General features: G+C 33.1%; 1 protein-coding gene and 1 pseudogene across 1 annotated transcript; both read right to left on the reverse strand.

The window, feature by feature from the left end:
- Positions 1 to 26: 26 nt before the first annotated feature.
- On the reverse strand, positions 27 to 3,595 carry LOC120130434. Its single transcript, XM_039147664.1, has 4 exons — positions 3,468 to 3,595; positions 3,226 to 3,340; positions 2,337 to 2,606; positions 27 to 331 (listed from the first exon to the last, which is right to left on the reverse strand). Exons 1-4 carry the CDS (start codon positions 3,560 to 3,562, stop codon positions 215 to 217), a joined length of 597 nt encoding a protein of 198 aa, XP_039003595.1. The 5' UTR covers positions 3,563 to 3,595; the 3' UTR covers positions 27 to 214.
- Positions 3,596 to 5,867: 2,272 nt separating this feature from the next.
- LOC120130420 lies at positions 5,868 to 10,836 on the reverse strand (annotated as a pseudogene).
- Positions 10,837 to 13,773: the final 2,937 nt, after the last annotated feature.

The following is a 13,773-nucleotide window of genomic DNA, read 5'->3' on the forward strand; positions in this document are numbered from 1 at the left end:
GCTTTTAACTAAAGAGTGCAGGAAAATTAAAATACATCATTACATTCAAGGAAAAATTACTTTCAACAATTTTCACTGCAGCATTGAGTTTTTTTGTTTTAAAGAGAGTAAAAAAGAGCAACTAAAGCATTACCTGTAGATGTAGTTTTATACTAAATTACTTCAAAGCCTCAATAATCAACAAAGTTGGTTTTCCTATGAAAGGGCTTCTAAATTAAAACCTGGAGTTAGGTTGGATCCTCCCTGTAGAAACTCCGGGCATGGTAATGGCCCGCTTTCTTCTTAAGAACACGACTGAACCACTAACGAGCAGTAAGCCAAAAATAATTCCCTGCACAAATTAGTTCCGAATATTACGCATCAAATCAGCAAAAAAAAAGCACATCAGCAGGGACATAATCATCCAACTCAAGCAATTTCGTCTCTAATTATTGACACAATAAGAGTCGATCAATCAGTGATTTTGTAGTCTCATAGACTCTTGGTTGATAATGCGACAATATGATAGGATCTTGATTTTAGAGATTTTATTATTTTAAATAATAGAATTCTTAATCTTATGAACCCTAATTCCTTGGTCAACAAGGATTATAAATCCTATAAGTATAAATATATAATGCCTAGTGGATATTTTCTTCAAGCAATACAATATAACAAAAAGCGAAAAAATGCTATTCAACATACAGGTGGAGTTTCGCAGATGGGAAGATGGTGATCCATGTGGCTAGACTTCCAAAAGCAAAAAAATATTTCGCTTCCAGAAAACCCCAGAAGAATCTAAAGTGGAAATAGCTTCAATCAGCTAGATGGAGATGCTATTTAGTGGTATGACTGATTTGAATCATGCCATGAAATTTCTACATGGGAACAATTTAGAAGGGGCCTTCTTGTTGTTTTGGGCCATCTAAATATGAGAAAGTTGAAGAGAGCTTGCTAAAATTCGTCAAACCTCGACGATTTTGGAGTATCAAAACCAATTCAAGTGACTGTCAAATCGAGCTAAGGATTGGTCGGAGAGACAAATGGTAGGAACATTCATTGAAGGCCTTAATCCTGATATTTGATGTAGTTAAAGCTCACCAACCCTGTACTATGATCACTGTGATTTCTTTTGCATTGTTACACGAATAGAAGACCCATACAGAAAGTTGTTGAGTTAATAGGGGTGTTAGTGAGAAGACTGTCAGCAAGCCACCTCTGCTACTTCTAATCGCAACTCTAATAATTGAAGATTGACCCAAGAAGAGCTTAAAGAACACTCCACAAAAGGCACATGTTGGCATTATGATGAAAAGTGAAGTACAAGACATCGTTGTAAGCAATGAAAACTTTTGATAATTGAACCTGTTGCAGATGAATCGGAGATTGAAATTGAATATTCTGACTATGAAAGTTATGATGACAATGGAGGTGAGTCAATTACGTACACTATTCATTCATTAGTTGGTTATTCTAATCCTCAAACCATGAAAGTTGTTGAGGGTTGAAAAGTCAACTAGTCACTATTTTGATTGATATTGGTAGCACTAATAATTTCATATACGGTAGCACTAATAATAAATCAATCCGTGGTTTTGTATTCTCATGGATGCTTGGTTGAGAATATGATGCTATGCACCCATTCGTTTGCACATATAATCACCAAGAGAAATGTCCTGTCTCAGCTGTTTTATAACTTCTAAATTACACATCGGTTACAACACAAATACAACTAGAAATTTACTTAACCAAACCACGGGCATATAGCCTCGACAAGTTTTAGATTAATAAAAGGGCTCTGGAATGGAAAAGAATGCAGAAGTGTGATCAACCTAGTATGAGTTACTATTTCACGAGAAATAATTTTAGTATGACTTTCAAATGTCTTATGCTTCCAATCAATCTGCAGATTGTTGGAGAATAGAAGATTAGGATCCAAAAAGCAACAAACAAGAGATCTGAAGCAAAAAGGAAAAGACAACCACCCTATGTTACTCGGACTCGGGTGTGGGTGCCAAATATGGGCAGATGTCCTATACGGGTATGTCCAATCTTTCTAAGTTTTTTCAAGAATTTGAGGATTGTTAAAGGATCATAACCCATATACATTTCTAGATATGTATCGGACATGAGTGTCAGATACGAGTAGTTAAAAAAAATGAAGAGCCGGAGTAACATAGGAGTCAACCATCTAATTCAAATATATTTAGAATGGCTACACATATCTCAAAACTCAAGAATAAACCCTATAAAGTATGCAACCCGATACATGTTATGAGGATAAAGAATATGATGTTTGTCTAATCAATCAATTACGAAAATTGAATAAAAGATAATGGTGACCAAAAAGTACATACCTCAAAACCGAGTACTGATAACTTCTCTTCATTAACTGCAGGTATACAGCTTCTATAGGTGATGTAAGCTTGTACCCTACTCTCCGATACGGATGAATCATCAAGTAAGCTTCTAAGTTTTCTTGACTTCTCATTGATGACTGGGATTTCAAGATCAGACTTATCCTTCTCGGTTTTTTGTTTATTTTCAGCCTTTGCACCATCATCAAGTTCAACACATTTGAAAGGGATACGATATCCGGTCTCACTACACCGATATTTTTTGTCACTCTGAAGAAAAAGTAGTACTCTAATGAAACCCTCAAACAATTTTCAAATGCAGGAAGAAGCAAGAAAGGTATAAACCACAAAGATTACAGACGGCTACATTCCAAACAAATAAAACAAAAAATGCATACCGAAATAAGATTGAAGGTTAATAGCAAAATGTACAGAGTACAAATTATTAACAAATTAAATTTTATATAAACACAAAATATCTTAAACAAAATTATGACATTGAAAAATACACAAACATGAGGGATCCATGAATTGCTGGGTCTAGCACCAACTTTGAAACAAAAACCTTTAAAATGACTGATCTAATCCATCTTTTCCGATGAATGTAAAGGAATAACTAAATATTTAGATTAAAAACGGGTACATGTATTACTTCTGTAACTGATTACATCGTCTTAAATCGGAGATCTTTGCAATTTTATCGGAAAACAAGCATTCATTTTAAGTAAATTAAGAAAGTCACTTCCGGAAAACAAAACAGAAATTCATATTTTATTCATACTAAAACTAAAATCTACAGCTTCTAACATTGAAGCTATAGAGTTCAACAAATTAATAACAACTTGAAAATATAAAAATGAGACAAAAAAAAAACAGAAAGAAAGGGGACCTTCTCAGAGTAAACGCAAGGAACGCAAGGACCAGAGGGAGAGCAATCGAAAGTACCGTTACTTTCTTTAGAAATTTCTCTGAAGCTCATCAAAACTCTGTGCCGGATTCTTTCACTGCATAAAGTAACAAAAATAGGGTTTAAAGCTTAAATTAGATCGGATTAAATTAAACATTCTGTAACCGTATAATAAATCAAAAATAATTGAAAGATAAAAAAAAGGGGAGGAATTGGGAAATTACTGTTGATAATCGATTGAAGACGCCGAGGGTGAGGCGAGAAGGAAGAAAGGCAATGAAAAGAAGAACAGAATAACCGATGAATTCCAAGATCTCATCCTATTTTCCCCAACTCTGTTTTTCGATTTTAGTTATTTGTGTCTGTACGTTATATGTACATATTATTTATAATATATGTATAAAAAAATTAAAGAAACTATTAAACGACCTCAACAGTTAAAGAAGTGTTGTTCTCCTTAGAGATTTAAAATTTGAATAACTACATCCTCGTAAAATTATAAATTGATGTCATTTTATAATCAATAAGACAAATTAATTAATAATATTAATAAATATTTTTAAATATTTATTTTTTAATAATTAGTAATTTATTATTTTATAGTTTGTGCTATGCCTTCACTTATAAAAAAATAATTTTAGCCTCAAACTTGACAAAAAATAATTTAATCTCTCTGTATGTCATCATTTACCATGAACCGTCACATCAACACTATTAAATTATCCTGTCAACATCAAGACTGTCACACTAGTATCATGAATTATCATATCAATATCGTGAATCATCACATTAGCATTGTAACATTCAACGTTTAATTCCATGACTCAAATGGTCAAATTATTTTTTTCCCTCTTTTAAAAATCACATTAAGTGAAGAAATTCAAGAGTTATATTTTTTTTTTAAAAATGAAAACTTAAAATAATAAAGCTATTACAATGTTGACATGATATAAAAAATCTCTTTATGTTTGATTAAATAATAATTTTATTCCTTATTTTTTTAGTAATTTGACCCAACGTTTTATTTTATGATAGAAATGTCTTTAATGTTTGCTTAAATAATCATTTTAACTCCTATTTTTAGAACGTTTTGATCACCCAACATTTTATTTTAAAAGGAAAGAACTCATGTTAAAAAACATTGATCATTTATTGATTAAAAGTAGTCTTTTTGTCTCAAAATAAAATATTATAACTAAAATTATCTTAAATATATAAGAACAAAATGATAATTTAGTCAAAAGCTTATAAGCATTTTTTATCATTATATATGTAGCATTATTGAACCATTTCATACTTACGAATTACAACACTTTCCTTAAAGCCAATAGAAATCATCTAATTTAGTTGTTTCTTTTCTTTTTTCACAGTAAGTATGTGTACCCCTTCTTAGTTTAGAAAATTTCCAAATACAGTAGTACCTTATTTATAAAAAAAATTCCACTACAAACATTTAGGGTATGTTTGTTTCTCTACAATTGTTTTTCGTATTTCTTTCATATTTATATTTGCTATTATACTAATTATATTATATCCTAAATCGAAATGTTTACAAATTATGTCTAGAGAATAATTTCAATTGATTGGTGGGTGCAATTACACCAAAAACTGATTAATCTGAGAAATTTCAAAAACAGGAAGGAAAAGAAGGATTTTAATAAATTTTTCGAACACAATAGCATTGAGCTCACTTTGCCAAGCACTTAAGTTGAGGCAATGCTGATTATATTTTTAATATACACTATAACTCTGTATATGTAATTTTAAAATTGAAATTACATACATGCGCAATGGGCACATCCACCACTAACTATGTTAAGTTTGCTCCGGGAACCCTTGGCAAATCAAATACTATTCATAGTAAAATTCGTGATCAGAAAACTCCTCCATGTATCAGGTTACTGTTCAGCCTCCATAAATTTCATAGGGCCCTTGCCGAAAATATCTAACGGCCGAGCAGATGGTGCTCTTGGTAATGGAGTCGGGTTCGACAGTAGGTCTTAACATCAGCTTTCTTTTTAGGGGCCATGAGTGAAAGATTTCGTTGATGAAAATGGAAGAAGGAAGAAGAAGAGAAAAGCAAAATGAAAGCTTAATGATGGAGAAGAAAAACGGCTGAAAGAAGAGATTAAAAAGTAAAAAATGAATATGAGCTTTAGAGTTGGTAGGGGTATTAATAGTTTATAAAAGTTAACTGTACGGCTAGGATTGGGTGAAATGGTTGGTTGATAATGGATTAACAAGAATGGGTTAGAGCTCATATTTACTGTTTACCGTTTATAATTTATTGCCCAGCTGTCCATTGCTGCCAGCATTGTATGCAGCACCAGATACACAAAATAGGGAGATGGTTATAGCGAAAACTTGTACAAAAAAATAAAATAATTAAAATATTAAAGAAAATAATACTAAAATAATGTTAAAAACTACCTAGTCAAATCTATCAAAAAGGGTTCAACATTATCCCAATTACAAAACCATGTTGAAGTTCTTGTTTATCCATTGCTACAAACATGAAGTAGAGGAATGAGAAAAACCTTTTGACAATTTGAAATTAATCAAAATTATTAGTTTAGTAGCATCGTGTGTCTCTCTACATTTATATTCTATGCAAATTCATTGATTCAGAAGAAAGCAAAAATGCTTGCATCCAAAACGAACCGATGCAAGGAAGGGCAGGCATTTATCCACCAAGACAAGAAAAGAAGGCTATGCAAAGCATCAAACGTAAAAACACACAATTTCATCTGCTTCAGCCGACTCATTGGAGGGAATTCATGCGGCCTTCTCACCTCTACCTGGATTCTCAAACCATGAGTTAGAATTTGTAAATTAACCACAAACACAACGAATTTAAAAGGCAACTCAATGGATGTATATTCTTTTAACTCACCTCCACATATATGAAGAGTCCAAGCTTCTGGAGCTGATGGAAAATTGTCAAAATCTTCGGGAACTTCCAACCAGGTGGGGGAGACGAAACCTCCCCGATGCACAGTGCTGTGAGGTTTGGAACATTCTCAAAGGGAATATCTATTTCTGGTCCATTATATTTGAAACATAACAGGTTGGTTCTAGACTAAGATTTAGACAGCCTGATATCTCCAAGCTTCTCAGGTGAAGTGATGGACCAGTAACTCTCACATGAACCAGAGTTGGTGAACATTGAACACATAAGCATTCAAGAAAAGGGCTATTGGATACAAAGTTTTCAATAACTTCATCACTTACATCTACACATTTCAGTACAAGAGATGTAAGGGGAATACAACTCGGTAAACCAAGACTCAGTGGACACAATCTATATAAAAAACGCTTTGGAGGATTTAAACCTATAAATCTTATGAAATTCAATTCTATTCTTTTAGCTTTATTTCCAAAAAAAGAAACTACACCCATTTATCGATGTCACGCTTATGGCTTCTATTAAGATCAAAGCAAACTCTGAAATCTTCAATAACGGGTAGAGGATACAATTCCACGAAATGATTCACCATATTTAAGAAGCTGTCCGTTTCTGAATCTATAAAATCATCAAGACTCGTACCAGAACCCAAAGTTCGGTTTTTAACCTTAAGAAACATGTTTGAAGCATCAAACTCCAAACTAGGAAGGAAAGTTCATACGATTCTCCATCGTCGTGGAAGTAGGCTTATTGTTGTTGCAACTTTTATCGGCAAGTGAGACAAAATAGAAACCAGAACATCATCTGATAGATGACTTAACCTATCTTTAGGATCGAATTCTCTCTTGAATGGCATTACACAAATAAGGAACAACAGAAAAAACATTTGATGTTATTACAATAACAATAAAAAACAAAAAAAGAACATAAATAATTATGTTCTCTCTCTTAACCAGCATCTATCACGGTGAAGCATATATATATATATATTTATATATTGGTTGAATAATTTCGAATTTACCATTACACTTTTTTGGTTGATTTTCGACGGAGCTGCTTTTTCCCTGTTTTACCGTATGTTTTCCGGTTACGAAACGAAGACAGTGTTGGTTTCTTCTTTGGTTGGACAAACTACAATGAGTACCTATTTTGAGGCTATGGGCGGTCCTTCCATGCATGAGTCATGACTGAGAGTGAAACATTAAACCCTCCCCCCTTCTTTTTGTGTGTGTATGTATATAATTTGTATAGATTCATGTGATCATCTTTACGTATTGCATTGAAGTGATTACAGTTATTTGATAAAATTGGAAATATTTATGATAAAAAAAAAGAACAATACTCTGTTTTTTTTCTAGTACACCGGTTAAGTTGTGATTCGAATCTTTCCATTCTAATGTTTCAAACTTGAGCACAATGTCCCTCGTTATCGGTGATTGTATCTTGAATAAATTACCTGCCAGAATAGGTTTTTTTTCTCTTTCCAATAGGCCAACCATCAAAAACATTTTGGATATAGGATTGTCAGAAAATTATTTTAGAATCTACGTCATTTTCTACAGTATATGGAGAACTCGTCACCTCGAGATGACGAGTTTCGAAGATATTGTTATAAATTTCGTGTTTATTATTTAATTAATTTTATTGGAACTCATCATCTCGAGGTGATGAGTTTCATTAAAATAATATTTTTTACAGTTATTCACTTTAAATAGAAAAATGAAAAGAAAAATTAAATCTTTGGAACTCATCACCTCGAAGTGATGAGTTCTTCAAGTTTAAATATATAGTCGTTTAGAAATAATTAAAAAATTAAGCTTTTATTGCCGTTGGAACTCGTCATATGGGCGTGACGAGTTCCAACGACCATTTTGAAAAAAATTCACTATAAATAGGAGTCGGGTGAGTTGATGGACTTATATGAGAATCAAATCATGCATTTGTGGAAAAATATTTCATAATTTTTTTGAAAGATCACTTCAGATCTGATTACTTTGACATTGATGATTCAAATTCAAACTTATATTCAGATGAGTAATAGATAAAAGAGTCAACAAAGTCGATTATTGATCATCATAAGAAGAAGAAGAATGAAGGCTTATCAATATGATGCAACAAACAACTTATCGAGAGGAATAAAAAAAGAAAAATAATATGTTAAAATTGAAAGAAAAAAGAAGAGGACAAATTGTTTATTTTATTGGAAAAATGTTATATATATATATATATATATATGGATTGGAGTTTATTTAAACGTCTGAATAGTTTGTTATTATATATGAAAAGTAAAAAATAAAGATAGCAATTGATATTGATAAATTATCCAAACATGTACAACAGATAACATGCAATTACGAAGGTTTTATTGGCCCAATCGATATTTTGAAAGATGTGGACAATGTTTCCTATTGTGACATTCACATTTACAGTGACCACAAAGTTTTGACATACCTTACTCTCGTCGAGGATCATCCATATCAGTATAGATTCGATTAGATTCAGGACAACCCCTCATTTTCTTGTGGTTAAAAAAATTGTCCTTATATTTAGTTTACCGTTGTGATTGTAAACCTTCATTATCATTTAAATATTTTTTATTTTTAATAAAATTTGTGACTTCTTTAAAATAATTGATTTAAAATTTGTTATTTTTTAAAATTATTGTGAATTCTTTGTATATTATTTTATTTTTTGAATTATAACTAAAATTTTATTTAAAAAATAAAACAAATTTTTAGCTATAATTTAAAGATTAAATTAGATATCAACTCTTTGATTAATATCTCTTATCATTATTTGTTAACAAATTACTTAGGGTCTATAATGTGATAAACTAATACAATTAATGATCATATAATATTTTTAAAATATTTATAATAGAATCATAAACTTACTCAAGTCAAAGTCATATTAATAAAATACTCATAGTGATCGATTAATTTGACATGGATACAAAGATTAATTTCAATTTAAATAAAATACTTTTAACGTTTAAAATCTATTAAAATAAAATATTTTATGAGGCGTTATATTCTTAAAAGATTATACATTTTTAAATTTATATCAAATTATAATAACAAAAAATAATTGTGGGTAAACTACATATTCAATCAATCACCTATTACTTAGTTTTTGTTTTGGTTACCCATCTATTATTATTTTTTAAATCATACTTAATATAACGTTTTGATTCTAGTTTAATCACCTATGATTCACCATTAAAAAAATTAACGATGATATTAACGTGTTAAGATATGATATTAACGTCCGAAAGAAGAGATTAAAAAGTAAAAAGTAAAAAGTAAATATGAGCTTTAGAGTTGATAGGGGTATTAATAGTTTATAAAAGTTAAATGTACGGCTAGGATTGGGTGAAATGGTTGGTTGATAATGGATTAACAAGAATGGGTAAGAGCTCATATTTGCTGTTTACCGTTTATAATTTAGGGAAAACTAAGTCAATGGTCACTGATGTTTGGGTCAATTTTCGTTTTCACCACTAATGTTTTAAAAGTTATAAATCGATCACTAACATTATCGTTTGTGACAAATTAGTCACTAACCGTTAACTGCTTACGTGCTGGGAACCATCGTTTTGGATGAATCCTTTTGGATTGTTGACTCGAAGTCCATCAACAACCCACGAACAGACTCGTTGAGTCGAACCAGCGAGTTGAGAGCTTGTTCTCGGACGGATGAAGTCGATTCAAAAGAGAAGATCGTTTCGATCTCTTGCCAATCTTCTGAGTCGAGAACTTGGAAGTTAGAATACTTTCTCCGGCGTGGAGTTTTTGGTCTTTGCGAAGAGCTCGGTAAATCCAAACAGTAGCGTGGCCTCTTCTTTTGAGACATCCGTAAAACAAGATTCTTTAATGGAATCGGACGTAGCAAAGACCTGATTGCAGAGGATTCTTTCTCCGGTGAAAAGCTTTCTCATCGAAATCTTCGCTGCTTCTAACCAGTTTTTGATTTTCAAATCCAGTGCATCCCAATCCATTTTATGAACTTGAGATGAGATCATCTTCTCGATTCCAAGCTTATAGATACCTTCATTGATGATCGATTTTCGAATAGTTTTATAAATGTGAATGCATTCTTTGGCGTAGCCTGAAGCGATCATGCAATCGGCTATCAATTTCAGATCCGACATAGCCATGGAAGAAACTTCTTCTATTTCAGTGATTGAATCTCCTGCCTTGCGGTTCTCATCGTCTGGTAAACTGTCATCATCGAAATCGACATGCTGGATCTTGCTGATGTCAACGATGATCGGGTCGAAACCGATTCAGGATCCAAATGAGGCCGATTCATCGACAAAATCTGGTAGAACTCTTTCTGAGGCCTTTTCATTGCTATTTGCATCAAATTTTTAGCTCGAATTAGCTTATCTGAACTGGATTCTTGATCGGAAACAAGTAAATGCATGGTTTTCTGTAGGTCTTTGACAGATCTTATGAACTGCAGGGCTTCTCTTTTGCTTTCGTAGAAAAAAAGGTCACTTTAGCGTAAGCCGAGGTTTCAGCGTCTCATTTCATGATGATTGAAGCGGCGGCGTCGATTGTTCGATCGATCATGGAATCTCACCGGCGAGGAGTACTGGAGGAATACTGTGAGATTGATTGGCTAGAAATGGAAAAGGACGGTGTCCTGGGGCTAAAGCAAAGGCTTCTCATTCCTTTTGTCGGCATTTTCTGAGATGATGATAGAAGAGGTTAAGTGCTTTGAATCCTTTTCTGTTTGGCGGTAGATAATAAAAGAAAGAAAATGGGATTTTTGTTTGGTTGTGTCTTGTTTGCGGAGTATATGAGTTTCACAAAATCGTGGGAAAAGGGATATATATAGACGTTCTCCATGAACGACGCCGGCTGCGTGGGGAGGTAGAAGTGAGAAGTGAGGTTCTCCACTGTGGCAATCAAACCATTCACGTAAGCAGTTAACATTCCACGTGTGTTTTTCGTGACGTCTCTTAACGGCTGTTAACGGATAGCGACCGATTTATCATAAACGATAACGTTAGTGATCGATTTGTAATTTTTGAAATATTAGTGGTGAAAACGAAAACTGACCCAAACATCAGTGATTATTGACGTAGTTTACCCTATAATTTATTGCCCAGCTGTCCATTGCTGCCAGCATTGTATGCAGCGCCAGATACACAAAATAGGAGAGATTGTTGAGAAGAAGAAGAAGCGGAAGAAGAAGCGAGGAATTATCAAGCACGGTTATAGCGAAAACTTGTACAAAAAAATAAAATTAAAGAAATAAAATATTAAAGAAAATGATACTAAAATAATGTTAAAAATTACTTAATCAAATATATCAAAAAGGGTTCAACATTATCCCAATTACGAGACCATGAAGTTCTTGTTTATCCATTGCTACAAACATTAAGTAGAGGAATGAGAAAAACCTTTTGACAATTTGAAATTAATCAAAATTATTAGTATAGTAGCATCGTGTGTCTCTCTACATTTATGTTCTATGCAAATTCATTGATTCAGAAGAAAGCAAAAATGCTTGCATCCAAAACGAACCGATGCAAGGAAGGGCAGGCATTTATCCACCAAGACAAGAAAAGTAAAAACACACAATTTCATCTGCTTCAGCCGACTCATTCGAGGGAATTCATGCGGCCTTCTCACCTCTACCTGGATTCTCAAACCATGAGTTAGAATTTGTAAATTAACCACAAACACAACGAATTTAAAAGACATCGCAATGGATGTATATTCTTTTAACTCACCTCCACATATATGAAGAGTCCAAGCTTCTGAAGCTGATGGAAAATTGTCAAAATCTTCGGGAACTTCCAACCAGGTGGGGGAGACGAAACCTCCCCGATGCACAGTGCTGTGAGGTTTGGAACATTCTCAAAGGGAATATCTATTTCTGGTCCATTATATTTGAAACATAACAGGTTGGGAGCATCAAGTTCTAGACTCCTCAGATTTGGACAGCCTGATATCTCCAAGCTTCTCAGGCGATGGACCAGTAACTCTCACGTGAACCAGAGTTGGTGAACATTGAACACATAAGCATTCAAGAAAAGGGCCATTGGATACAAAGTTTTCAATAACTTCATCACTTACATCTACATATTTCAGTACAAGAGATGTAAGGGGAATACAACTCGGTAAACCAAGACTCGGTGGACACAATCTATATAAAAAACGCTTTGGAGGATTTAAACCTATAAATCTTGTGAAATTCAATTCTATTCTTTTAGCTTTATTTCCAAAAAAGAAACTTCACCCATTTATCGATGTCACGCTTATGGCTTCCATTAAGATCAAAGCAAACTCTGAAATCTTCAATAACGGGTAGAGGATACAATTCCACAAAATGATTCACCATATTTAAGAACCTGTTCGTTTCTGAATCTATAAAATCATCAAGACTCGTACTAGAACCCAAAGTTCGGTTTTTAACCTTAAGAAACGTGTTTGAAGCATCAAGGTCCAAACGTGGAAGGAAAGTTCATACCATTGTCCATCGGCAAATGAGACAAAATAGAAACCAGAACATCATCTGATAGATGACTTAACCTATCTTTAGGATCGAATTCTCTCTTGAATGGCATTACACAAATAAGGGACAACCAGAAAAAACATTAGATGTTATTACAAGAACAATAAAAACGAAAAAAAAGAACATAAATAATTATGTTATCTCTCTTAACCAGCATCTATCTCGGTGAAGCATATATATATATTGGTTGAATAATTTCGAATTTATCATTACACTCTTTTGGTTGATTTTTGACGGAGCCGCTTTTTCCCTGTTTTACCGTATGTTTGCCGGTTACGAAACGAAGACAGTATTGGTTTCTTCTTTGGTTGGACAAACTACAATGACTACCTATAGGGCGTGGCTAGGTTGTCGGAGCCTGTGCAAATTCTTATAAAGGGGCCCCTATTGTCTTGATATATTCGATTTCGGAACTCCTATTTTTATGCTTCTTAATGGCAACAATTGATATATATACTCAATTTTGGAGTCTCTATTTTTATGCTTCTTAATGGCAACAACTGATAGATATACTCGATTTCAGGGCCCTATTTTTATGCTTATTAATAGCCACCCTCAGCCACGCCCCTGACTACCTATTGTGACGCTATGGGCGGTCCTTCCATGCATGAGTCATGACTGAGAGTGAAGCATTAAACCCTTCCCCCACCCCCACCCCTCTTTTTGTTTGTGTATATATATAATTTGTATAGATTCATGTGATCATCTTTACGTATTACATTAATGTGATTACAGTTATTTGATAAAATTAGAAATATTTATGATAAAAAAAAACAATACTCTGTTTTTTTCGAGTACACCGGTTAAGTTGTGATTCAAATCTTTCCATTCTAATGTTCCAAACTTGAGCACAATCTCCCTAGTTATCGGTGATTATATCTTGAATAAATTAGCTGCCAGAATAGGGGTTTTTTCCTAACATGCCAACCATGAATTTTTTTTGGATATAGGATTGTCAAAAAATTATTTTAGAATTTACGTCAATTTCTACTGTACATGGGGAACTCGTCACCTCGAGATGACGAGTTTCGAATGATATTGTTATTATATTCCGTGTTTATTTTTTAATTAATTTTTATGTAACTCATCATCTCGAG

The sequence above is a fragment of the Hibiscus syriacus genome, unplaced genomic scaffold (assembly GCF_006381635.1).
Source record: "Hibiscus syriacus cultivar Baekdansim isolate YM2019G1 unplaced genomic scaffold, ASM638163v2 tig00110547_pilon, whole genome shotgun sequence".
In the NCBI taxonomy this organism is placed as follows: Eukaryota; Viridiplantae; Streptophyta; class Magnoliopsida; order Malvales; family Malvaceae; genus Hibiscus; species Hibiscus syriacus.

Coding starts and splice junctions, on each gene's coding strand:
- LOC120130434 (XM_039147664.1), bottom strand. CDS start 3,562: ATGAGATCTTGGAATTCATCGGTTATTCTGTTCTTCTTTTCATTGCCT. Junction 3,341..3,467: donor TCTTCAATCGATTATCAACA/GTAATTTCCCAA, acceptor TACTTTATGCAG/TGAAAGAATCCGGCACAGAG. Junction 2,607..3,225: donor CTTGCGTTTACTCTGAGAAG/GTCCCCTTTCTT, acceptor CTTTTTCTTCAG/AGTGACAAAAAATATCGGTG.